At 38.3% G+C, this 27,741-nt stretch overlaps 1 protein-coding gene across 3 annotated transcripts in view; it reads left to right on the top strand.

Annotated features, from left to right (window-relative positions):
* The window catches only part of PIWIL2 (piwi like RNA-mediated gene silencing 2), an 84,552-nt gene extending 60,186 nt beyond the window's left edge, over positions 1-24,366 (top strand). For all 3 annotated transcript variants that reach the window (XM_053216440.1, XM_053216439.1, XM_015079259.3), the window contains exons 21-23: positions 19,825-20,078; positions 20,650-20,757; positions 22,538-24,366. In XM_053216440.1, the coding sequence (XP_053072415.1) occupies positions 19,825-20,078; positions 20,650-20,757; positions 22,538-22,694 (519 nt within the window). In that variant the 3' untranslated portion in view covers positions 22,695-24,366. The remainder of the gene's footprint in view (positions 1-19,824; positions 20,079-20,649; positions 20,758-22,537) is intronic.
* Positions 24,367-27,741: the final 3,375 nt, after the last annotated feature.

Here is a 27,741-nt window from a genome sequence, read left to right as displayed (position 1 = left end):
ACAACAGGGATGCCTGGGTGATTCAGTCGGTTAAGAGTCCAACCCTTGGCTCGGGTCATGATCTCGTGATTTCCTGGGGTTGAGACCCACATCAGGCTCTGTGCTGGCAGTGTGGAGTGCAGAGCCTGCTTGGGATTCTGTCTCCCTCTCCGTCTGTCTGTCTCTCTCGATTCTGTCTCTCTCTCTGTCCCTCCCCCACTTTCTCTCTCTCTCTCTCTCTCTCAAAAAAACAAAACAAAACAACTTAAGAATGTTTAAAAAAAAAATTAAAACAAAAAAACTCCCAGAAAACTAGCAATAGGAGAACTTCATAAACTTAATACAGAACATCTGTAGAAACCCTACCGCTAATATTATTATTAATTATGAAACAGTATATACTTTCCCCTAAGATTGGGAACATGTATTTCCCCTCTCACCTTTCCTATTCACATCATACTAGAAGTTCTAACTAATGCAAAAATACAAGAAAGGGAAATAAAATATATAAATATTGTGAAGGAAGAAAGAAAACTGCAGATAGACTGTCTATGTAGAAAACCTCACAGAATTAACAACTAAAAAACCTGGAATGAACAAGAATTATAAAGTTGCAGGATACCAGGCTAATATATAAAAGTCAGTTTTTTTTCTTATTTACCAGTAGTGAGCAACTGGAATTTGAATTTTAAAAATGCTATTTCTATTGGCACCAAAAAATTAAATAATTAAAGTATAAATCTAACAAAGTTGATATAAGATCTACATGAGAAAATCTATAAAACTGTGATAAAAAAAGAATAAATGGAGAGATATTTCATGTTCATTGATAAGAAGACTCACTACCATTAATATGTCAGTTCTTCCCAACTTGATCTGTAGAGCCAATGCAATTCCAATAAAAATCTCAGCAAGTTATTTTGTGGTTATCTACAAAGTATACAGTTTACACGTAAAGGCAGAGGACACAGGATAGCCAGCACAATACTGAAGAACAAAGTTGGAGGACTGACATTGCTCAACTTAAAGAGTTACTATAAAGCTATAGTAATCCAGGTGGTGTGGTCTTGACCAGAAAAATAGATGTCAATGAAACAGAATAGAGAGCCCAGAAATAGACTTCTACAAATAGAGTCCAGTGATCTTTGATAAAGGAGCATAGACACTAATGGAAAAAGTGTGGTCTTTTTTTATTTTTTATTTTATTTTATGTTTATTTTCTTTTTGAGAGAGACAGAGTATGAGCCAGGAGGGGCAGAGAGAGGGAGAGACACAGGATCCAACGCAGGCTCCAGGCTCTGAGCGGTCAGCACAGAGCTTGACACAGGGCTGGAACTCATGAACTGTGAGATCGTGACCTAAGCCACCCAGGCAGCCCTGGTCTTTGCTTTTAAAAAAAAAATTTTTTTTTTTAAGATTTTATTTTTAATCTCTATACCCAACATGGGGCTCGAACTCATCATCCTGAGATTTAACAGTCACATACCCCACCAATTGAGCCAGCCAGGCCCCACAAAATGATAGTCTTTTCAAAAAATGATGCTGGAACAACTGCCTACAAAACACACACACAAAAACCTAAATGCATACCTTTTACCAAAATTAACTTAAAATGTACCACAAACTTACATTTAAAATGCAAAATGTTAAAACTTCTAGAAGGTGACATAGGAGAAGTGCCTGGCTGGCTCAGTCAATACAGAATGCAACTCTTGGTCTCAGGCTTGTAAATTCAAGCCCCATGCTGGACGTAGAGATTACTAAAAATAAAATCTTAAAAAAAAAAAAAAAAAAACCCCAACTGGAGATATAGCAGGTTACCATAGGGAAAAAAATCTAGGCGACCTTGGGTTTTGGTGATGACTTTTTTAGATACAAAAGTACAATCCATAAAAGAAAGGATAAACTGGACTTAATTAAGATTAAAAACTTCCCCAGGGTGCCTGGGTGGCTCAGAAAAGCATGTGACTCTTGATCTCAGGGTCATGAGTTTAAGCCCCGTCCCCCATATTGGGTCTAGAGATCACTTAAATAAACAAAACTTTTTAAAAAGATTAGGGGTGGCTGAGTGACTCAGTCGGTTAAGTGTCTGACTTGATGCCAGCTCAGGTCATGATCTCCCAATTTGTGAGTTCAAGCCCTGCATATAGCTCTGCACTGACAGTGCAGAGCCTGCTTGGGATTCTCTCTCTCTGTCTCTGTCTCTCTCTCTCTACCCCTTCCCTGATTTTGCTCTTTCTCTCAAAATTAATAAATAAATAAATAAATAAATAAAAGCTTTTCTGTGAAAGACACTAAGAAAAGCTATAGACTGGGAGAAAATATTTGCAAAAAACCCACCTATCTGATAAAGGATTATTATCTAAAATATAAAGAACTCCTAAAATTTAGGACAATCTAATTAAAAGATGGCCAGAACACTTGGGGGCAGCTGGGTGGCTCTGTTGGTTAAGCATCTGACTCTTGGTTTTGGCTCAGGTCATGATCTTGCAGCTTGTGAGTTCGAGCCCTGCATTGGGCTCTGTGTTGATAGTGTGGAGTCTGCTTAAGATTCCCTCTCTCCCTTCCCCTCCCCCCTCCCTCCCTTCCTCTTTCTGTCTCTCTCCCTCTCCCCCCTCCCCCTCCCTGTCCCTCTCCTTCTCCCTCCCCCTCTCTCTCTGCTTGTTACCCACTTGTTCTGTCTCTCTCAAAACAGACATTAGGAAAAAAAAGATGGGCAAAAGACTTGAACACATACCTCACCAAAAAAGTTATAAAAATGGCAAATAAGTGTGTGTGTGTGTATATATATATATACACACACACACACACACACATACAGACATACACACACACACACACACACTCAATATAATAATATAACATTGGGAATTGTAAACTAAAACAATGAGATAACACTACACTACACTCCCATTAGAATGGCCAAAATCCAAAACACTGACAATGCCAAATGTCAATGAGGATGTGAAGAAACAAGAACTCTCATTCATTATTGCTGGTAGGAATGCAAAATGGTATAGATACAGTGGAAGACAATTTGGCAGTTTTTTTTTTCAAAACTCTATTAAAAATACTCCTGAAGTGCCTTGCTGGCTCAGTTGGTAGAACATGTGACTCTTTGATTTCATGGTTGTGAGTTCAAGCCCCATGTTGGGAGTGGAACCTACTTAACAAAAAGATATCCCTTACTGTAAGATCCAGCAGTAGCACTTCTTAGTATTTACCCAAATGAGTTGAAAATTTATGTCCATGCAAAAACTTTCACAAAGGTATTCATTGCAGTATTATCCATAATTGCTGAAGCTTAGAAGCAACCAAGATGTCTCTCAGGTAGATGGAAAAATAAACTGCAGTACCACCAGACAATGAAATGTTACTCAGCAATAAAAAGAAGTGAGCTATCAATTCATAATGAGATGTGGTAGAACTTGAAATGCATATTACAAAGTGAAAAAAAGCCAACCTGTAAAGACTACATACTGCATGATTCCAACTCTAGCACATTCTGGAAAACACAAAACAATGGAGATAGTAAAGAATAATGGTTGCCAGAGGTATAGGAGTATAAGGAAGGGAAGCATAAATAGGGGGAACACAAGGAATATTCAGGGCTGTGAAACTATTATATATGATACTGCAATGATGGACACATGGCATTATGCATTTGTCGAAGCCTAAAGAACATACAACACAAAAAATGAACCCTAATATAAATTATGGACTTTACTTACTAACAATGTGTCAATATTTGCTCATTAATTGTAACAAAGATACCATCTTAATGTAATATGGTAGTGGGGGAAAACTGTAGTTAGGGGAGGGAGTATGTGGAACTCTGTATTGTCACCTCAATTTTTGTGTGAACTTAAGTAGTCTAAAAATAATCTCTTAACATACAGTGAGATACCACCTCACACTACAGTGGCTACAGTTTTAAAAGATACTGTGTTGTTGAGGATTTGGAGGTACTAGAATCCTCATACATTGTTGATGGGATTGTAAAATGGTGGAGCTACTTTGGAAAACAGTTTGGCAGTTCTTCAGGATGGTAAACATAGAGTTACTGTATGACTCAGCAATTCTACTCCTAGGTATATACCTCAGAGAATTGAAAACATATGTCCACATAAACACCTGTACACAAATGTTCGTACAGTATTATTCATAATAGCTGCAAATGGAAATAATCCAAACTGTCCATGAACAGATGAACTGGCAAACAAAATCTGGTCTATCCCACAATGGAATTTATTTAGCAACACAAAGAAGTGAAGGACAGATATATACTACAGTATGGATGAACTGTGAAAACATGCTAAGTGAAATTATTTAGTTACAAAAGACCACATGTTCTATGATTCTGTCCAGAATAGGCCAATCCAAAAAAAAAAAAAAAAAAAAGTACATTGATGTGTTCCAAGAGGGGTGGGGAGCAATGTGGAGTGACTGTTAATATGTGTGAGATTACCTGTTGAGGTCATCAATGTGTTCTGAAATTAGTGGTGAAGATTGCAAAATTCTATAAACATAAAATCCTTTGAATTTTATACCTTAAAAGGGGTGAGCTTATGGTATAGCAAATTAGAACGAAATAAAGCTGTTCAAAAAAAGAAAGAAAACACCTCCAAACCTTCTAGCCTTTTAGGCACTTTTGTGGAATCATAAAACCAGCAACTGTTGCCAGGGGAAGAACAGATACAGAAGCCTGGTTTATTTCCTTAAGCCCCCATTCTCTCACTGATGCTACCTGGATCTAAGGCCTTCCCCTGAATGTTTATGTACTTGGTCCAGCTTTTCAGTTGTAAGGTTTCCTCAGTATTCCTGGTCCGCCACCTGAAGCATTGCAGGCAAGCTTTAAACTCATCATGGCTTTATTTAATATCTATATTTAGATTTATATTTCTAATCCAGCCATTCTCAAATTTTTGGTCTAAGGAACCTTTTACATTCTTCAAAATTCATGAGTTTTTGTTTATATGGTATATATCAATAATTACCTTCTTCAGAGTGAAAACTGAGGAACTTTTTTTTTTTAACTATTTTTTAAGTTTATTTTATTTTTGAGAGAGAGAGAGGGAGACAGAGAATCCCAACAGGCTACATGCTCAGCGCAGAGCCCACATGGGCCTTGATCTCGTGAACCATGTGATCATGACCTGAGCTGAAATCAAGAGTCAGACACTTAACCGACTGAGCCACCAAGATGCCCCTCTTACTGTTATTTTAAATTAAATTTAAAAATACAAAACATTGAAGGCACCTGGGTGGCTCAGTCGGTTAAGTGACTCATTATTTAATTTAGAGCACTATGTTAATTATATCACTGTCAGCACAGAGACTGATTGGGATTCTCTCTCCCTTTCTCATTGCCCCTCTCCCCCTCAAAATAAATACATAAGCTTAAAAACCAATAAATACCGGCAAGGTTGTGGAGAAAAGGGAACACTTGTGCACTGTTGGTGGGAATGTAAATTGATGCAGTCTCTATGGAAAACAGTACGGAGGTTCCTCAAAAAAATTAAAAATAGGACTACCATATGATTCAGCAATTCCCCTTCTGGGTATTTATCTGAAGAAAATGAAAACACTAACTTAAAGTGGTATATGCAGCATTATTTGCAGTAACCAAGATATGGAAGCAACGTCATTATCCATTAGTGGATGAATAAAGAAATTGTGGTATATATGTCACCATGGAATATTACTTAGCCATTAAAAAAGAATGAAATCTTGGGGCAGCTGGGTAGCTCAGTTGGTTGAGCGTCCGACTTCGGCTCAGGTACCGATCTCACGGTTCGTGGGTTCAAGCCCCGCGTCAGGCTCAGTACTGATAGCTCAGAGCCTGGAGCCTACTTCAGATTCTTGTCGTTCCCCTTCCCACCCTTCCCGCACTCAGGCTCTGTCTCTCAAAAGTAAATAAAGATTAAAAAAAATTTTTTTTAGGGGCGCCTGGGTGGCTCGGTTGAGCAACTGACGTCAGCTCAGGTCTTGGTCTCATAGTTTGTGAGTTTGAGCCCTGCGTTGGGCTCTGCTGACAGCTCAGAGCCTGGAGCCTTCTTCGGATTCTGTGTCTCCCCCTCTCTGCCCCTCCCCTGCTCATGCTCTGTCTGTCTGTCTCTCTCTCAATAATAAATAAACGTTAAAAAAAATTTTTTTTTAAAGAATGAAATCTTGCCATTTGCAACAACATGGATAGACCTTCAGGGCATTATGCTAAGTGAAATAAGTCAGAGGAAGAAAAATACCATATGACTTTATTTATATGTGTCATCTTAAAAAACAAAAAAATAAAATACCTAAGTTCATAGAGAGCAGATTGGTAGTTGCAGAGGTGGGGAGCAAGGAGAGTGGACAAAACGGTTGGAAAAAGTTGAAAGGTAGAAGTTATAAAATGATAAAAGTCAAAGAGATGTAAAGAACAGCATTATAACTATAGTTAATAAATATCACATGTTGTATATTTGAAAGTTGCTAACAGACTAGATCTTAAAAGTTCTCATCACAAGAAAAAAATTGTTTTATGTGGTGATGAATGTTAAGTAGATTGATTTTAGTGATGATTTTGCAGTATATATAAATATGAAATAATTACGTTGTACACCTGAAATGAATGTCCTGTATCATTTATATCATAAAAATAAGAAAAACTGTAAACTCAGTGTATTTTTGTTTTTATTTTACATATTTTTTAAGTAAGCATTATGCCCAACATGGGGCTAGAACCATAACCCTGAGTTCAAGAGTTGCATACTCTACTGACTGCGCCATACAGGTGCCCCAATAATATAACATTTTTTAAATGTTTATTCATTTTTGAGAGAGAATGAGCAGAGGAGGGGCAAAGAGGGAGGGGAACAGAGGATCCAAACTGAGCTCCACACTGACAGCTGCGAGCCTGATGTGGGGCTCCAACTCATGAACCATGATATGACCTGAGCCGAAGTTGGAGGCGCAACCAACTGAGTGACCCAGGCGCCCCAATAATATAACATTTTTAATTAAAGATAACTATTTCCAAAATGTTTAGTGAGAAGAGAGTCATTGCATTTTTGCAAAAGCCTTTTAATATTTGGGTTAACAAAATGCAAGTAAATATTCTTTTTTTTTTTATGTTTGTTTTTGAGAGAGCACAGGGGAAGGGCACAGAGAGGGGGACAGAAGACCTGAATTAGGCTCTGTGCTGACAGCAGCGAGCCCAATGTGGGGCTTGAATTCACAGACAGAAAATCATTACCTGACCTGAAGTGGGACACTCAACCAACTGAGCCACCCAGGCACCCCGCAAGTAAATAATCTACATTTAATCTGTTGTGATGTCACATATCATTTACTCTGGAAAATTCTAGTATATATTTATGAGAGAATTACAGAGAAAATGGCAGATAGTGTAGTAGCAGCAGCAGCAGCATATTTTTGACTTTATGGACTCCCTAGAATGTTTCAAGGACTTCTGAGTAGAGAAAGATGGGACCCCAGAGAACACACTAGCCTATACTGTTCATCTGAACTCCTACTCTTATCTCCAACTACCTACCTGGCCTCTCTAGTTCAGTGTCTCAGGGGTCATTGAAACACCTAGTATGTGAGTCTGAATGCCAGTGTTTACTTCTGCTCAAGTGTGAAAATCAAAACCAAGCCACCTCAGCTTTATCACTCGTGATGAGTAATCAGCAGATATTCAGTTCATCAGTTATTTTGCCTGAGCTTAAGAAGCTGGAACTCAGCTCTGATCAACCCTTGTTGCTGCTGATGTGATTCTGGCTGTGGCTAGGACTATGTAGGGCTAGAGTGTTCTTGACTATTATTTGACTTTAGAGGGGGAAGAGCCAAGGTATTGCCATTGGAATGAAAAGTTGCAGGCAGCTGTAGAATATGTGGTATGGGTTCTTTCTGCTTTTCAGTTCCACCTTCACTTCTCTTTTTTTAGCAGAATTGGGAAGAGATTGGGGCAGAGTGCTAACTCGAGCAAGTGATTATTGTTTAGAGGGGTCTTCCAGATGTCAGCCTGTCCTTCCTGAACCCACAGTTGCCAGTAGCTTGCCTGTCCTCTTCTTACTTTTTTTTTTTCCACATTTTTTTTAACTGAGTAAAATACATATAACATAAAATTTACCGTCTTAACCATTTTTGAGTAACACAGTTCATTGGTTTTAAATACATTTATAATGTTGTGTAGTCATTACCACCACCATCTCCATAATTCTTTTCATCTTATAAAACTGAAACACTGCACACATTAATCTCCATTCTCCTCTTTCCCCAGCTCCTGAGCAACCACCATTCTATTCTTTTGATTTGACTAAGTACCTCACATAAGTGGGATCACGCAGTGTTTGTCTTTCTGTGACTGACTTATTTTACTTAATTTAATGTCCTGAAAGTTCATTCATGTTGTAGTATATTGCAGAATTTTCTCCCTTTTTAAGACTGAATAATATTCCATTGTATGTATGTATGAAGTCATGATTATCCATTCATCTGTCTATGGACGCTTGGGTTGCTTCCATGTTTTAGCTATTGTGAATAATGCTGCAGTGAACATGGATATACAAACATCTCTTTGAGAGCCTGCATTCAATCTTTAGGGTATATATCCAGAAATGGAATTGGTTGAACATATGGTAAGTCTTATTTTTAACTTTTTGAAGAACTGCCATACTGTTTTCCACAGCAGCTATACCATTTTACAACCCCACCATAAGTGTGCAGCGGTTCCAGTGTCTCCACATCCTTGCCAATACTTGTTTTCTCTGTGTGTGTGTATATATTAGCCATCCTAATGGACATGAGGTGGTATGTTATTGTAGTTTTGGTTTACATTTCCCTTCAATTCTGTCATTTTCATATATATTGATGATCTGTTATCAACTGTATGCATGTTTATAATTGTTATATCTTCTCACAGTTTTGGAACCTTTTATTAATATATAATGACCTTTGTCTCTTTTCTTTCCAATTTGAAGTCTGTTTTGTCTGGTATTAGTATAGCCCTCCCTAGTTTCTTTTCATTACTATTTACACAGAATATCATTTTTCATTATTTCTGTTTCGATCTGTGTTTTGGATCTAAATTGAGTCTCTTGTAGACAGTATATAGTTGGATCATGTATTTTTATCTATTCTGCCAATCTTGGGTTTTTTTTACTGTAGAGATTAATCCATATTAATAAGGGGAGAAATTCTGTCATTTTGCTATTTGTTTTCTATATGCCTTATTCCTTTTTTTGTCTTCCATTTACTGTATTACTGTCTTCTTTTGTGTTTAGTTCATTTTTTGTAGGGAAATGGTTAAATTTCTTTCTCATTTCCTTTTTCAAAATTGTGTAATCAACATACAATATATTCGTTCAAAGTGTACAACATAATGATTCAATAATTATTATTTTTTTTAATGTTTATTCTGAGAGAGATTACACAAGTAGGTGAGGAACAGAAAGAGAGAAGAAGAGAGAGAGAGAGTCCCAAGCAGGCTCTGGGCTGTCAGTACAGAGCCTGATGTGGGCTCAAACTCATGAACTGTGAGATCATGACCTGAGCCAAAATCAACAGTGTGCTTAACCGACTAAGCCACCCAAGAGCCCCTGATTCAACAATTCTGTACATTACTCAGTTCTCATCAAGATAAATATACTCTTAATCGCTTTTTTCTATTTCACCCATCTTCCCCACCCACCTTCCCTCTGGCAACCACCAGTGTGCTCTCTGTATTTAAGTGTCTGTTTTTTTGTTTTTCTCTTTTTTTTTCTTTTGTCCATTTATTAAATTCCACATATGAGTGAAATCATGTATTTATCTTTCTCTGACTTGTTTCACTTAGCATTATACTCTCTAGCTCCATACATGTTTTTGCAAACGGCAAAATATTCTTTTTTGTGACAGAATAATATTTCTGTGTGTGTGTGTGTGTGACACATCTTTGTTATCCATTCATCAGTTGATGGATACTTGGGCTGCTTCCCTGTCTTAACTATTGTAAATAATGCTGCTATAATCATAGGGGTGCATATGTCCCTTTGAATTAGCGTTTTGTACTCTTTGGGTAAATAGTCGTGCAATTGCTAGGAACCTCCATACAGTTTTCCACAGTGGCTGGACCAGTTTGCATTCCCACCAAACAGTGCACAAGTGTTCCTTTTTCTCCACCTCTTTGACAACACCTGTTTCTTGTGTTTTAGCCATTAGGACAGGTGTGAGGTGATACTGTAGTTTTGAGTTGAATTTCCCTGATAGTAAGTGATGATGGACATCTTTTCATGTGTCTCTTGGCCATCTGTATGTCTTCTTTGGAAAAAATGTCTATTCATATATTCTGCCCATTTTTTAATTGTATTATTTATTTGGGGGGGGTTGAGTTTTATAAGTTATTTATATATTTTGGATACTCTTTATTGGATATGTCATTTCCAGATATCCTCTACCATTCTGTAGGTTGCCTTTCATTGTTGATTATTTCCTTCACTGTGCAGAAGCTTTTTATTTTGATTAGTTCCAATGCTTTATTTTTGCTTTTGTTTCCCTTGCCTCAGGAGACATATCTAGAAGAATGTTGCTATGGCTGATGTCAGAGACATTACTGCCTTTGCTCTCTCTTTTCTAAGGACTTTGAAGTTTTCAGGTCTCACATTGAGGTCTTTAATCCGTTCCAAATTTATTTTTTATGTATGATTAAGACAGGTCTAGTATCTTTCTTTTGTATGTTGCTGTCCAGTTTTCCCAACACCATTTGTTAAAGAGACTGTCCTTTTCCTTTCCTGCTTTGTTGAAGATTAATTGGTCATATAGTTATGGGTTTATTTCTGGGTTTTCTATTATGTTCTACTGATATATGTGTCTTATATCTGTGCTAGTACTATACTGTTTTGATTATTGCTTTGTAATAGAACTTGAAGTCCAGAATTGTGTTGCCTCCAGCTTTGCTTTTCTTTTTCAAGGTTGCTTTGGTTGTTCAGGGTCTTCTGTGGTTCCATACAAATTTTAGGATTGTTTGCTCCAGCTCTGTGAAAAATGCTGCTGGTATTTTCATAGCAATTGCGTTAAATGTGTAGATTGCTTTGGGTAATATAGACGTTTTAACAATATTTGTTCTTCTAATCCATAAACATGGAATGTCTTTCCAGTTCCCTTCTATTACTGTATTACTGTCAATTTTTTTCCTTGTCTGTTAATAGTTACTTTATATATTTAGGTGCTTTTTTGTTGGGTGGGTAAATATTTATAATTGTTATGTCCTCTTGTTGGATTGTTGCCTTTATCATTATGTAGTGTCCTCCTTTGTCCATTTTGTCTAATACAGATATTACTTCCCTGGCTTTTTTTTCATTTCTATTTCATGATAAATGTTTCTCCATCCATTTGTGGGGGTTATTTTGTAACGTTTATTTATTTTGAGAGAGAGAGAATGCAAGGAGGGGAGGGGCAGAGAGAGAGAGAGAGAGTGAGAGAGAGAGAGAGAGAGAGAGAGAGAATCCCAAGCAGGCTCTGTGCTGTCAGCATGGAGGCCGACACGGGGCTCAGTCCCATAAAACATGAGATCCATGACCTGAGCTGAAACCAAGTGTTGGACATTTAACTGACTGAGCCACCCATGCACCCCTCCATCCCTTCATTTTCAATCTTTATGTGTCTTTATATCTGAAGTGATTTCTCTTGTAGGCAGCCTATAGATGGATCTTGCTTTTTTATCCATTCAATAACCCTATGTCTTTTTATTAGAGCATTTAGTCCATTTAAATTTAAATTAATTATTGATAGGTATGTATTTATTAACATTTGTTGTTTTATGGTTGTTTTTATAGTTCTTCTCTATTCCTTTCTTGTCTTGCTCTTTTGCCTTGTGGTTTGATGGCCTTCTTCAGTGAACTGCCTTTATTCCATTTCCTTTATTTTTTGTGTATCTGTTACAGGTTTTTGATGTGTGGTTACCCTTAGGTTCATATATAACATCTTATGGGTCACTTAAGTTTGAACCCATTCTAAAAGCACTAAATTTTTATTTCCCCACCCCATGGTGTATGTATATGATGTTCTACTTTATATCCTTTTATTTTGTGATTCCCTTGACTGATTTTTATAGATAGAATTTATTTTACTGCTTTTGTGATCTTAATTTTCTTCTATAATGGCCTTTTTTCACTCAAATAATATCCTGTAATGTTCTTGTAAGGCTGATTTAATGGTGATGAACTTCTTTAAGTTTTGTTTGGAATACTCTTTATCTCTCCTTCTATTCTGAATTAATAACCTTGCTAGGTAGAGTATTCATAGATGCAGATTTTGTACCTTCATTACTTTGAATATATCATGCCATTCCCTTCTGCCTTGCAAAGTTTCTGCTGAAAAATCAGCTGATAGATAGGCTTTTGAAGTTCCCCTTATATGTAACTGTTTTCTTTTCTCTTGCTTCTTTTTTTTTCTTTTTCTTTTTTTTTTCTTTTACTTTATTTTATCTTATCTGTTGTTTTGTTTTGTTTTGTTTTGTTTTAGAGAACACATGAGTGGGGAAAAGGAGCAGAGGGAGAGCGAGAGAATCTTAACTAGGCTCGACTGTCAGTGTGGGGCCTAACAGGAGGCTTAACCTCACATCCCTGGGATCGTGACCTAAGCTGAAATCAAGAATTGGACACTCAACCAATTGAGCCACCCAGGCGTCCTTCTTGTTGCTTACAATTCTCTCTTTAGGGACACCTGGGTGGCTTGGTTGGTTGAGTGTCCGACTTCGGCTCAGGTCATGATCTCACAGTTTGTGGGTTCGAGCCCCGCATCAGGCTCTGTGCTGACAGCTTGGAGCCTGGAGCCTGCTTCAGATTCTGTGTCTCCCTCTCTCTCTGCCCCTCCCCCACTCATCCTCTATCTGTCTCTCTCAAAAATAAAACATTAAAAAAATTTCTTTTAATAAAATAAAATTCTCTTTACCACTGCTTTTTGGCATTTCAATTATTATGTGTCTTGGTGTGGACCTCCTTGGGTTAATTTTGTTGGGGACTCTTGTTTCCTTTTGTGTATGATCAATAGCTATTTTGTATGAGGTTACTGTGAGGATTACATTTAATATCCTGAAGTTAAAACACTCTAATATGAATGTATAGTAGTTTAACTTCAGTAACATATAGAAACGTTGCTCCTTTACAGGTCTATCTCTACCTCTTTAGATGTTGATGTCATAAAATTATATACCTTTATATATTTTGTGCCTTCATATATAGACTGATAATCCTTTTAAATACATTTGTCTTTAAACTTTGTAAAAAAGACAAGATTTGGAGTTATAAACCAAAGTTAAATAATACTCGGTCTTAGACTAATGCTTTTTTTTTTTCTTTAAATTTACTTGAGTCATAAATCATATAGAAAATTTTTAAATGTAGTACAAACCACTGTTATGATAATACAATGATATGTCACCTTTATTGAAATCTTTATTTCTCTCTATGGCTACACATTACTGTCGAGTCATCTTTTATTTCATTCTACAGGACTCCCTTGACCATTTCTTGCATGGCATGTCTCTTGGCAAGAAACTCTCTGAGCTTTTATCTGGGAATGTCTTAATTTCTTTCTTATTTTTGACAAAGAAATAGTTTGCTGGTATAAGTTTTGAGTGGCGGTTTTTCTCTTTTAGCACTTTGAATGTATCAACCCACTGCATTCTGGTCTCCAGAGTTTCTGATGGGCAGTCTGCTGATAATCTTTTCTGCGTGCAATGATTTTCTTCTATCTTGTTTTCATGATTTCTTTTATCTTCTGCTTCTGAAAATTTAATTGTGTGTATCAGTGTGGTTCTCTTTGAATTCATATCGCTTGGAGTTCATTGAGCTTGACTGTTTATATTCATGTGTTTGATCAGATTTAGGAAGTTTTCAGCCATTATTTCTTCAGATATCCTCTCTACCCCTTTTCTCTTTTCTTCATGGGAGTCCCAAGATGCAAATATTGGTCTGCTAGATTGTGTCCTCCAAGTCCTTTAGGCACTGTTCTCTTTTCTTCAGTCTTTTTTATTTGTGAACAATAATTTCCATTATACAATCTTCAGTTTGTTGGTTCGTTCTTCTACCTGCTCAGATCTGTATTTGAATCCATCCAGTGAAATTGCAGTTATGGTACTTTTCAGCTCTGGTAGTTATTTTTGTTTACTTTTTTAGGTTTTCTCTTTATTAATACTTCACTTTTTCCAAACATTGTTTACTTTGTCCACATCCCCTTTGGTTCTTTGAGCATCTTTAAGACCATAGTTTTTTAGTTTTGTTTTTACTATTTTAATGTTTATTTTTGAGAGAGACAGAGACAGTGTGTGAGCAGGGGAGGAGCAGAGAGAGAGGGAGACACAGAATTCAAAGCAGGCTCCAGGCTTTGAGCTGTCAGCACAGAGCCCAATGCAGGTCTCGAACTCACAAATCATGAGATCATGACCTGAGCCAAAGTCAAACACTTAATTGACTGAGCCATCTAGGCACCCCTTTAAGACCATTGTTTTAAGGTCTTTGGTCAGTGTAACTGCCATGAGGTTTTAGTCACTGACATTTCTATTGATTTAATGTTTTCCTTTGGTCCATACTTCCCTGTTTCTTTCTTTGCCCTATGACTTTTGTTGCAAACTAGACATTTGAATCTAATAATGTGGTAACTTTGGAAATCAGATTGGCCCCCTTCTTCAGGCCTTTGCTCTGTTTGTTACTTTTTATTTCTTGGCTGGTGTAGGTTATGATTGTGCTAGAACTTAAGGTCTTTCAGTGTTTTGAGCTTTTATCTGAGCATGCATTGTCACTTTCTGATTTTTGACATTTATGCAGTTGTTTTCGAATGTTCCAGTCTTTAATGTCTGACTTCCAAAAAAGGATAAAGAGAAAAATGAAGGGTCAGGGGAGGATGGCACTTGCCCATTAAATACCCTGGAAGTCACTTCAGCTAGAGAGTTAGATGCAACAAGAATGGCTGCCAGCCTCTTTGTCTGCACTTCTGTGATCAGAAGCAGCACTCAGAGAACAGATTCCAGTGTTTGTAGGACAGGGCCCTGCAGTGTGGGTGAGCATAGGTATAGGACAGCTTTTGTACCAAGAGTGGAAATTAACCGCAGTTCACTGTCCACATCTTCCCTGGGAAATTGCAAGCCTTCAACAAACTCCAGAGTTCCAAAATTATTCACATCAGACAGATTCTGCTAGTACATTTGTTATCTAGGTGGGGAGAGAATGTCCTTTTCTTCCTCCTCTGCCATCTCCCCAGAATCCTGTCAGTCTTGTCTGTTCTTGGTAAAATTTCTGCAACCTCAGGCCGCCTCTTCCTGCTACCCACATTCACTCTTGTCATTTGTCTCATGGATGCTTCAGAAATTCACTGCTCCTTTTTGAAGGCTCCTCTCTGTTCAAGTTCATCGAGGCTTTCTTGCTTCCACTGGTCTTTGATAGTCCCATATGTAAGTGTGATTTTTATATTATTTTGATTTTTGTGGTGTTACCATAAGAGTGAAGGGTTTCAGTGTTCTCATTTGACATCCTCAACTGGAAGTGATCTGGTCCTAATACTCATTCTTAATCATCTTTGATTTGTTTTGTAGATGGTTGCCAGAGTAGTTTTCAAATGTATGACTGATAATATAGTGGTCTCTAGTTGTTTTCTTACCCCTTGTCCAGCCACAATCTAGGCCTTTGCTTGTGTTATGCCTGGAAACCTTTTACCCTTCTTTGCTGCCTGAATTATCTGCTGATTCTTTCATTACACCTTTTCCTGAGGCATAATGTTGACTTTTCCCTGCAGACAACAAATGTTATCTTTATTATGTTATTTGTAATTTGTTGCAAACGTTTACTTTATGTGTCTGTCTCTCCAGTTCTAATTTGAGTTCCATGAACATTTGGATTGTATCAAAGTAATTTTTTAATTTTGTGAGACTAACACAATTGCTTGTATGTAGTGGCATTAAGTGTTTATTTTATGAACGAATGGAGCCATGCCTAAAAGAACATCTCAAACTTTCAGCAGATATTTATTTTCTACTTGGTCCTTGCCATCGTACTCAGTGCTAGCAATACAAGTCAAACAGTCACAGTCCTGCTTTCAAGGTACTCATTAATTTATTAATTTATTTACTCTTATACTGAAGGGGTTTAATAATACACATTTAACATCTATGTTTCAATATTGTGATTTGTCTTATATCCTGATCCTTGTCTAGACCCTAATCTTAACCATTTATGAAATAAAAGAGTATGGATTAGATGACCTAGAAGAGTTACCATCGTTGACTATTACTAGATTTTTAAGCTCCTTGATAACAGGAATCATCTTTCACTTCTACTGGCAGCTTATATTATAGGGCCAAGTATAGTATCTCACACTGAGTGGTTGCTTAGCAAATTTTAAAGAAAGAGGTGATGTCAGTGAATACTTCAGATGAATTTGATTCTATTTTTCACTCCATTTATCTCGTTATGTTACTTCTCGATGCTTTGGAATATCTGTATTTCCTTAATCTAGTGCATTCTGAACAACTTTTAAAAATATATGCAGTTGGCTGTTGAACAATGCAAGGGCTAGGAGTACTTACCCCCCATGCAGTCAAAAAACTGTATACCTTTTGACTTCTCAAAAAAGTAACTACTAATAGCCTGCTGTTGACCAGAAGCCTTACCAATAACATAAACAGTAGATGAAACACATATTTTGTATGCTAAAGGCATTATACGCTGCATGCTTACAATAAAATAAGAGAAAAAAATATTAAGAAAATCATACAGAAGAGAAAATGCATTTACAGTAATGTACTATATTGAAAAAATTCACATATAAGTGGACCCACACAGTTCAAACTCATGTTGTTCAAGAGTCAACTGTGTATATTTTTTACTTTATCCCCCTTAACAACTCTGACAAGAAGGTAAGGTGGTGGTTTATCTCCATTTTTCAACTGAGGAAACAGTATTCTGAGATCATAGCCAAGGAACAGCAGAATCATACTCAGTCCCAGGTCTCCTGACCCCAGATCCATTGGACTGCCACTCTGTTTCCTTCTCTGAAATGACGGTTTCTTCCTGATCTAAGTACCCCTGGTATCTACCTTTTAACATAGTATATCAGTAAGGGGTCTTTGAGAAGTCATAGAAATGTGTTAGCTTTAGCAAAGTGAGAATTAATTGGTAAAATCATGGAGAGTCTCAGATGATTGCTGAGAAGGCTTAACATCAAACTGGGAAATGGACAGGAGTCAGGGTAGCTCCTGGAGTTCCAGACGCAGGGACCTAAAGAGACACCACCACAGAGGGACCATACTCCAAGTGATTTTCATTATCTGCTCAAGATTCAAAGCAAGGAGGCGCATTATGTTGGCATAACTTGGGTCATCTTTATGTCCTTTGATTAGTGCAGTGGTCCTCAGCTGGTGGCAGTTATGTCCTCCCAGTGGGCAATGTCTAGAGGCATTTTTAGTGGGGGGCAATTGCTACTGGCATCTAGTGGGTAGAGGCCAGGAATACTTCTAAACATTGTCAGCCCCCCAAAACAGAATAATCTAGCTCCATAGATCATGAGTGTTGAGATATCCTGGATTAGGGGAAGGCACCTCAATTAATAGTCCCAGCAGACGTATCCTGTTGGGGGGAGAAGGAAACTAAACGTTCTTACCAAAAATGATAGAATAGATTCTGGACAGCCAAAGACAACACAAAAACAGAAAAGTCATACAAACAAGAGCAATAATTACAGTTTGGGACTGTGAGGTGAATTACACATTTGTAAATGTAATACTTGAGGTGTCTCAAAAAAAGGCACATTTATAAAAATATTTGAAATTCTGAGCTTTAACTTCAGCAAGATTCTAGGGGATTATTTTTAAAAAGGATTCTTTGAGGGGCGTCTGGTTGGCTCAAGTCGTTTGAGGTTCTGACTCTTGATTTCAGCTCAGGTCACGATCTCACGGTTCATGGGATCGAGCCCTGCATTGGGCTCCGTGCTGACAGCCTAGAGCCTGCTTGGAATTCTCTCTCTCCTTCTCTCTGTCCCCTTGCCACTTGCATATGCACGCTCTTTCTCTCTCTCTTTCTTTTTCTCAAAATACGTAATAAAATAAACATTTTTTTAAAAAGGGTTCTTTGGGGGCACCTGGGTGGCTCAGTCAATTAAGTGTCTGACTCTTGATTTCAGTTCAGGTCATGATCTTATGGTTGTGAGATCAAGCCGTGTGTCCAGCTCTGCGCTGTAAGCGCAGATTTTTGGGATACTCTTTCTCCCTTTTTCTGACTCTTCCCCACTTTTTCTCTCTCTCAAAAATAAACATTTAAAAAATTTTTGTTTAATGTTTATTTATTTTTGAGAGAGAGTATGAGCAGGGGAGGGCCAGAGGGAGATGGAGACACAAAATCTGAAGCTGTCAGCACAGAGCCTGACACGGGGCTGGAACCCACTAGCTGTGAGATCATGACCTGAACCAAAGTTGGACACTTAACAACCGAGCCACCCAGGTGCCCCAAATAACCATTTTTTTTAAAAAAAAGGATGCTTGGGGCGCCTGGGTGTTTCAGTAGGTTAAGCATCCAACTTTGGCTCGGTCATGATCTCATGGTTTGTGAGTTTGAGCCCTATGTGAGGCTTTGTACTGTCAACACAGAGTCCACTTTGGATCCTTTGTCCCCCTCTTTCTTTGCCCCTCTCCCACTCAACGCTCTTTCTTCCTCTCTCTCTCTCTGTCTCTCAAAAATAAATAGAACATTTAAAAAAAATAGGATTCTTTGAATTGAAACTTAAAAAGAATAAATGTATAAAGAATGTATAGTGTATATATATTTAATTCAGTAATAATTTAGGTTTCTGAGGGGAATTGTGAATAACCTATACGACTTGATTAGAATCAAACTACCACTTACGGACTGTGGACTAAACTAAAGCACTTTTCAGGGAACTTCTAGTTTAAAGTTAGAACAGCTTAGGGGCACCTAGGTGGTTCAATCGGTTAAGCATCTGACTCTTGATTTCAGCTCAGATCATGATTTCATGGTTGTGAAATAGAATCATGTGTCAGGCTCAGGGCTGGGTGTTGAGCCTACTTAAGATTCTCTCTCCCTCTCTTCCTCTGCACTTCCCCTGCCTGTGTACATGAGCATTCTCTCTCTCTCTCTCTCTCTCTCTCTCTCTCTCTCTCTCTCTCCCGAAAAAAAAAAAAGAACAGCTTATTCTCTTGAACTATTGAAATCAAACACAGCTAGAACATAATTATATTCTCTAAATGGGAAAAGCATTATTCTTCAAACTGATTGAATCCCGCATCCAAATTTAATTTGGATGCATGGATAATTTACCATAACTGTATGCTAATTTTAATTATTTAGTAAAAATGTTTCACATTATACCTGATTGTAGGATAATATTTTGTAAGGGATCCTTTCACTTGTTAGCAACTTTAGATGTTGCTTGTACATAAAAATGTGAAGAAGATGGATCTGTGGGTTGTGCAGTCCTATGTTAGAATTTCTCTAACACTTACCATGTTCTTTGTCTAAATGGTAATTCATGTGAAATACAAGTCAAAGGAAGGTTGATTCATCCCATAATTTTCCTACCATTTCTTTCAACTTTGTTCATATTTTTTGAGTATGGGCCTTATGTATGTGACTCATCACTGGCTTATTTTACTTTCATAGTTTATAACACTTTTGCTGTACCAGGTCTGTTTTACTACCCTGAGGAAGTCTAGAAATGACTAGAAGCTTTTCCTCCCTTCCCTTCTGACATGGTGGCTTTGGGCCCAGCTGTCAGAGGGACCTACTGCCAGATTGCCAAGCTGTGTGCTGAGTGAGCTTCATACTGCCTGCGGTCATCAACCCAGACTCCATAGTTCACCTCAGGAGGGTGTCGTTTCAGGTGAACCACTGTCTCCCAGAGAAGATTGTGGTATACCGTGACGGAGTGTCTGATGGCCAACTAAAGACAGTTGCCAGCTATGAGATTCCTCAGCTACAGAAGTGTTTTGAAGCTTTTGAGAATTATCAGCCCAAGATGGTAGTATTTGTAGTTCAGAAGAAAATCAGTACCAATTTGTACCTGGCTGCTACCGAGCACTTTGTGACTCCCTCCCCTGGGACTGTGGTAGATCATACCATAACAAGCTGTGAGTGGTAAGTGGGGAAAACATTATATTTCAGCAAGAATAGGTTGGAGGGGTTATTTGTTCCTTGGGTATTGGAATGGGGAGGTTGACTAGAGAGATGTGGAATGGAATCCTCAGAGATTTTATGGTCATAAAATATTTTCAAAACAACTGAAGAACAAACCAACAATAAATCTTTTACCTCTTAAGTATAAAATATTGAACGCACATTCTTTTCCTAAGATTATGTATACTTTTAACTTCCTGCACACAGATTTGGTAGTTTCTGCTACCGATCCCTTTTTTTTTTTTCTTAACAATTTTAAGTAATTTTACACTCAATGTGGGACTCAAACTTACAACTCTGAGATGAAGAGTCACACACTATTAACTGAGCCAATCAGGTACCCTTCTAATACCATATACTGTTGAGTCCAGATTCCTGAGCTATAATATGGTTTGGTCTGTGTGTATCCTTGATCCAGTCATTTGACCTCTCTGAGCCTTAGGTGAAGGAGGCAAAATGATCACCAAGATCTTTTTCAGCTCTCTTTGGCCAAATCTGATCATATCATTCCTTTGTACTTTTTCCTTCCTAGGGTGGACTTCTACCTTCTTGCCCATCACGTACGGCAGGGTTGTGGCATTCCTACCCATTATGTCTGTGTTCTCAACACTGCAAACCTGAGTCCTGATCACATGCAGAGGTGAGCTGACCAATAACTTACTCTTTCTCATAATTAATCATGGCCAACTAGCTAAGATGGGGTCACTGCCACCTGACTGGAATATTTACCCTTTAATTTTTTTCATGTCTTTCATAATGGTATTTTTTTTGAAGAGTGATTGGTAATTCCTGTGCACTTTAAAATTACTTGAAGAGGGGCGCCTGGGTGGCACAGTCGGTTAAGCATCCGACTTCAGCCAGGTCACGATCTCACGGTCCGTGAGTTCGAGCCCCGCATCAGGCTCTGGGCTGATGGCTCGGAGCCTGGAGCCTGTTTCCGATTCTGTGTCTCCCTCTCTCTCTGCCCCTCCCCCGTTCATGCTCTGTCTCTCTCTGTCCCAAAAATAAAATAAACGTTGAAAAAAAAAATAAATAAAATTACTTGAAGAGCTTAAAACAAAACATTGGTAAAGCTTATGCCCAGGCTTTACCCCAAGCATTCTTAGGCATTTGTATTTTAAGAACTGCTCTGGGGCACCTGGGTGGCTCAGTGGGTTAAGTGGCCAACTTCGGCTCAGGTCATGATCTCACGGTCCGTGAGTTCGAGCCCTGCGTCAGGCTCTGTGCTGACAGCTCAGAGCCTGGAGCCTGTTTCGGATTCTGTGTCTTCCTCTCTCTGACCCTCCCCCGTTCATGCTCTGTCTCTCTCTGTCTCAAAAATAAATAAACGTTAAAAAAAAGAAAAAAAAAGAACTGCTCTGGGGGTGCTTGGATGGCTCAGCTGGTTAAGAGTCTGAATTTTGATTTCTGCTTAGGTCATGATCTCATAGTTCATGAAATCAAGCCCCACATCCGCTCTGTGCTGACAGCAGGGAGGCTGCTTGGGATTCTCTCTCTTTGGCCCTCCTCTGCTCACTTGCATGTGCTTGCACACATTCTTTCTCTCTCTCTCAAAATAGATAAACATTTTTAAAATTTTGTTTATTTTACTTAAAACAATTTTTCAATTTTTTAATGTTTATTTATTTTTAAGAGAGAGAGAGACAGAGTGTAGCGGCGGGGGGAGGAAGAGAGAGAGAGGGAGACACAGAATCCAAAGCAGGCTGTAGGCTCTGAGCTGTCAGCACAGAGCCCAATGTGGAGCTCAAACCCACGAGTTGTGAGATCATGGCCTGAGCTGAAGTCAGATGCTCCACTGACTGAGCCATCCAGGTGCCCCTTATTTATTTATTTTTGAGAAAGAGAAAGTATGAGCTGGGGAGAGGCAGAGAGAGGAGAGAGAGAGCATCCCAAGCAGGCTTGCACTGTCAGAGCAGAGCCTGACATGGGGCTCAAACCCATGAATCGAAGTCAGAAGCTCAACCAACTGAGCCACCCAAGTGCCCCAAACATTTTTTTAAAAAATAATTCTTTTAAGAAAAGAAACTACTCTGGATAATTACAACACACAGCCAGTTTTGAGACCCAATGTCATCGGGCTCAGATTATTTCAGTACTTTGCTGGGGTACTTAACGCATTCTTCAGCCTATTCTTGAGGCAAAAAAAAAAAAAAAAAAAATTCTGTTGTTTTCCTTGTTTCAGTCTAAAAATGAGGGTACCTAAAGTGAGGGAATTTACCCATGTCCTCTTACTTACAAATAGAAATGAAATGAAATAATTCCACTTAAAAGTAATGATTCCCAAAAGTTGCATCATGTATTTCTTAGTTCCCCAGTTTTCTGGAAAGCATGCTGTGTGTCATACACCCATTAGTACCTAATCATGTCCCAAAATTAAAGGTGGAGAGTGATTTGGATCCTATTTTCTTCTTGGCCTACAGGTTGACTTTCAAGCTGTGCCACATGTACTGGAACTGGCCTGGCACCATCAGAGTCCCAGCTCCCTGCAAGTATGCCCACAAGCTAGCTTTTCTGTCAGGACAGATCTTGCATCATGAACCAGCCATCCAGCTGTGCGAAAACCTGTTCTTCCTGTGACTGGGCAGCCAGGATATGGGTGCTTAGGGAGATTAGACTTCTGAACTCAGCTGCAACTCAGGCAGGATCAAGAGGGACCCAAGGGGTTTTTGTGTTGGTGGTGGGTTGTTGTGTGTGTGTGTGTGTGTGTGTGTGTGTTTTTACCAACCTGGTAGAATAAGATTTCTTTTTTCTTTTTTTTCTGTTTTATACCTGATATCACCAAGAAGTAAGTTCCATTTCTAAATATCAGCTGGAAATTTCCTTGTTGCCTTTGTAGAGCAAGTGGTGGCAGTACAGGTCCTGTATATATGGAGGGGGTGAATACAAGGGAACCTCTAAAAGCCCCCATAGCCAACATGAGCTGTGGAAACCTGCAGAAACAGCAGTTACACCTTGTAAGTTATGCTTACTAAGCACTCCCTATTTCTGTGCCAGAGGTGATAATGAATGAAGTCATTCCAAGTTTCTTGAAGTAGAGAGTTACTTTATTTGGGCAACTGAGAAAGGTAGTAAAAACACCTGTGAGGCAAAGTTTTTCTAGATATTTTGATTGCTAGTAAGTGTGAAAGGCACGTAGTAAAACCAGCTGGTGGTGTAGTCAAGTCCTACTGACCTAATCTTGTCTGGGAATTGAGTTTATGACACCTGTGCCTTGAGTTGGCTTTGAAGCTTTGAAAGGGGCATTTAGCCATTCCTTGGCCTCCTGAGAAAGGCCAGATGAAGTTTTTTTCTGTATATTTTAGTTGCTTTACAGTGTACCATGTTGATTTCTTCCCACACCACCTACCCCGCCCACCCCACCCCCCCACACATTGGCTCTTTGTTATTGATCTTTAATAAAGTTTCAGCTTTTAAATTAAGAATCAGAACACGGTGAAATTCAACAGCTAGGAAGATTCATGATGGAGTGAGTCTTTCTTAAACCTTTTTCCTGGGTGTGTGGCCTTCTTTTCGTTGATGTGTTTGTAAATGGAATCACTCATTTCCCTTGCTCAATAACCTATTCCTGGCTGTTGGCTCATATTGTTAGGAATTTTTCTGAATCCAGCTTAAGATTTCCAAAAGTCAGCTTTGGAAAACATGACACTCCTGCCAGAGTCCAGACATTTCAGCTTAGAAAATTGTCAATATGTCTGTGGGGTTTTTTTGTGTTTATTTTTCCCTGTTTTAAAATCCTCTGACCCCTTCAGGGTTAATTCAGTTTTAACTTGCTTTAACTGGTTTTAAACGCCAATTTTATTTACCCATTTCAAATTTGTATTTATTTATTTATTTTTTGGTGTGATGGCAGGGAGGGGACAAAGCAGAAACTCCCATTTTATATAATAGTGTCTGAGAAGAGAAACTTTAGCTTAAAACTCCTTAGAAGAATAAAAGCAAGCAAGTTTTCAGTTTGTTGCAGTGCCCCACAGAGGTTGAGGAACTTTGAATGAGTGTTGCTAGTCCTGAAGTGCACTCCTAGTTTCATTTAGAGTGTGGGACATAGGGCAAGGCTAAAGCCTGGAATTTAAAACCCACTGAATCAAACAAATTGGACCACTGGTCTCCGTCTCAACAGATCAGCTTTCTGATTCTCTGTGGAAGCATTTTGAATTTCTCTTTTGAAGTTGGATTTCCTAATACTCATTTTCTCTTATATAATCAGAAAAGACAAATGCTTGAATATAATACAAAATTTCTTCACTTTTTATTCCTGTTCTCTTGCTTTTTTTTTTTCAGTCTTAGTGTGCAATGATTGGGCTGTGGGGTGGGAAATAAATAAAAACAAATTTGTATAAACATGTAGTTGTATTTGAAATAGTGCTGTTGATATATTGATATAGTTCTTTTCCTTTGTAGAGCTGTATAGCATTTGTTAGAATTACTGATTTATTACTCAGCAAGCAAGGTGCAGCTTCAGTAATATTAGGTAATTTGACTGTGATCTGGTAGTAAGATTTCTTGGAAAATAAGACTAATAGTCTTACTTCTGGGACAATTGAGGGGTATGTGTGTATGTGTTGTTTTTCAAATCTGTTTTCCCATCAGACAGTTTCTATTAGCCTATGTGAAAGCTCCAAGAGTGGCCTCTTCTCTCCCCTTATTCTAATGCTTGCCCTTCTTTCCATATACTTTACAGTGTGTCTGTACCCCCTTAAAAATACCTTCCCAAAGCACCCTGGTTGCTTGTTTCACTACTACATCTCTTTCAGTTTATTTAGAAACTCCATTCTGAAATGGTGCAGTGCTTCTTGAACTCATTCTCAAGAGAACCAATTTTTTAAAAAGTAGGCTCTTTGCCCAACATGGGACTTGAACTCATGACCCCAGATCAAGAGTCACATGCTCTACGGACTGAACCATCTAGCCACCCCTAGACAGAACCTAATTTCTGTACAATGTTATAGGGCCCTTTTCATTGGGCAACATTTTGTTGAATGATGTGAAAAAGGAAGAAGTTTTTTAAATGACTGTCTCTCTACATTGAAAACAAAATTTGTGCCTGAAATTTCTCAGTGATTTGAGATTATTGGAGAAGACCCTACTTTCACTTTGTGGCTCCATACCTAGCTTTATCTGAGTTTCTTACTTTTCCTGTCTGGATTTATTTTGTTTCTTTAAAAAATGAGGAAAATCAAGAGAATGAGAAAATGACCCATAGACTAGGAGAAAATATTTGCCAAAAATATTGGTAAAAGACTTATCCAAAATATACAAAGAACTCTTAATAAGAAGAAAACAAACAGCCAGATTAAAAATTGGGCAAAAGACATGACCAGACTTCTCATTAAAAATATATACTTGCTAGGGGCGCCTAGGTGGCCCAGTTGGTTTAGAATCTGACTTCAGCTCGGGTCATGATCTCACAGTTAATGGGTTCGAGCCCATCATCAGGCTCTGTGCTGACAACTCAGAGTCTGGAGCCTTCTTCCGATTCTGTGTCTCCCTCTCTGCCCCTCCCCCACTCACACTTTGTCTCTCTCTCAAAAATAAACATTAAAAACTTAAAAAAAAAAAAGATATACACTTGGCAAATAAGTATATGAAAAGATGCTGAGCATCACATGTCAGTACAGAATTACAAATTAAAACAAGATACACACCCAGTAGAATGGCCAAAATCCAGAACACTGACAAAATCAAATGTTGACAAGGATATGGAACAGTTGAAACTTCTGTTCATTGCTGGTAGGAATGCAAAATGGTACAACCACTTAGGAAGACAGTTTGGCAGTTTTTTTACATACACTCCAAAAGAGGTAACACTGACTGAATGTATAAAAAAGATCCATGTATACTGCCTAGAAGAGACTTAACTTCAGACCTAAAGACACCTGCAGGCTGAAAGTGAAGAGATGGAGAAGCATTTATCATGCAAATGGAAGTGAAAAGAAAGCTGGCATAACACTACTTGTCATCAAACAAAATAGACTTTAAAAGAAAGACTAATAAAAGTCAAGGGGCTGCCTGGTTGACTCAGTTGGTGGAGCATGCTCTTGATCTTGTGAGTTCGAGCTCCGCTTTGGGGGTAGAGATTACTTAAAATAATAAAATGGTTAAAGTAGCAAAGGTTATGTGTGCTTTATTCCAGTTAAAAAAATTTTTTAAGCAAAAATGGACACGATATGGGGCGCCTGGGTGGCTCAGTCGGTTGAGCAACTAACTTCAGCTCAGGTTATGATCTCAGGGTTCGTGGGTTCAAGCCCCACGTGAGGCTCTGTGCTGACAGCTCACAGCCTGGAGCCTGCTTCGGATTCTGTGTCTCCCTCTTTCTCTGCCCCTCCCCTGCTCATTCTCTGTCTCTTTCTATCAAAAATAAATAAATGTTAAAAAAAAACTAAAAAATAAATGGACACTATATGATCATAAAGGGAACAATCTATCATGAAGATATAAAAATTGTAAATATACACCCAAGGTGGGAGCACCCAAATACATAAAGTAACTGATAACAAACATAAAGAAAGTAATTGATAGTAATATAATGGTAGCAGGGGACTTTAATACCCCACTTAGATCAGTGGATAGATCACCCAAACAGAAAATCAAGAAGGGAACGGTGGCTTTGAATGACACATTGGACCAGGTGGACCTAACAGCTATATTCAGAACATTCCAGCAGAATAACACATTCTTTTCAAGTGCACATGGAACATTATCCAGAACAGATTACATGGTAGGCCACAAAACAAGTCTTAACAAATTAGAGAAGATGAAGTCCTGCCGTGCATCTTTTCTGACCATGGTCTGAAATTAGCAATCAACCACAAGAAAAAAATCCGGAAAAGACACAAATACATGGAGGTAAATAACATGCTACTAAACAATGAATTGGTCAAAGAAGAAATCAATGAGAAAATTAAAAAATTCACGGAGAGACAAATGAAAACACAGCAACACAAAATCTTTGGGATGCAGCAAAAGGTGTTCTAAGAGAAAAGATTATAGCAATATAGGCCAACCTCAAGAAACAAAAATTCAAATTAACAACCGAACTTCACACCTAAAGGACTAGAAAACAAAACCGAAAACCAGTAGAAGGAAGGAAATAATAAAGATTAGAGCAAAAATAAATGAAATAGAAACTAAAAAAAAAAAAAAAATCAATGAATTCAGGATCTTTCTCTGAAAAGACAAAATTGATAACCCTTTAGCCAGACTCCTCAAAAACTAAACCTACTCTTACCATATTCTCTGGCAGGCAGTCACACTCCTTGGTATTTGCTATTTGCTCAAATGTGTTGAAAACTTATGTCCACACAAAAACCTGCATGCAGATGTTTATAGCAGCTCTATTCGTTAAGTGCCAAAACTTGGAAGCAACCAAGATGTCCTTCAGTGGGTGAAAGGATAAATAAAATGTGGTACATCAGATAATGGAATATTATTCAGCAGAAAAAAAAATCATGCCACAAAAAGACATGGAAGAAACCTAAATGTTCATTACTAACTGAAAAGCCAATCTGAAAAGGTATATGCTGTGAGATTCCAAATATTCTGGTGAAGGGAAAAACCATGGAGACAGTGAAAAGATCAGGGTTGCGGAGAGAGAGGGATGAACAGGCAGAGCACAGAAGGTTTTTAG

Source organism: Acinonyx jubatus, chromosome B1, assembly GCF_027475565.1.
Source record: "Acinonyx jubatus isolate Ajub_Pintada_27869175 chromosome B1, VMU_Ajub_asm_v1.0, whole genome shotgun sequence".
Taxonomy (NCBI): domain Eukaryota; kingdom Metazoa; phylum Chordata; class Mammalia; order Carnivora; family Felidae; genus Acinonyx; species Acinonyx jubatus.
This window is presented reverse-complemented; position numbering and strand designations above follow the sequence as displayed.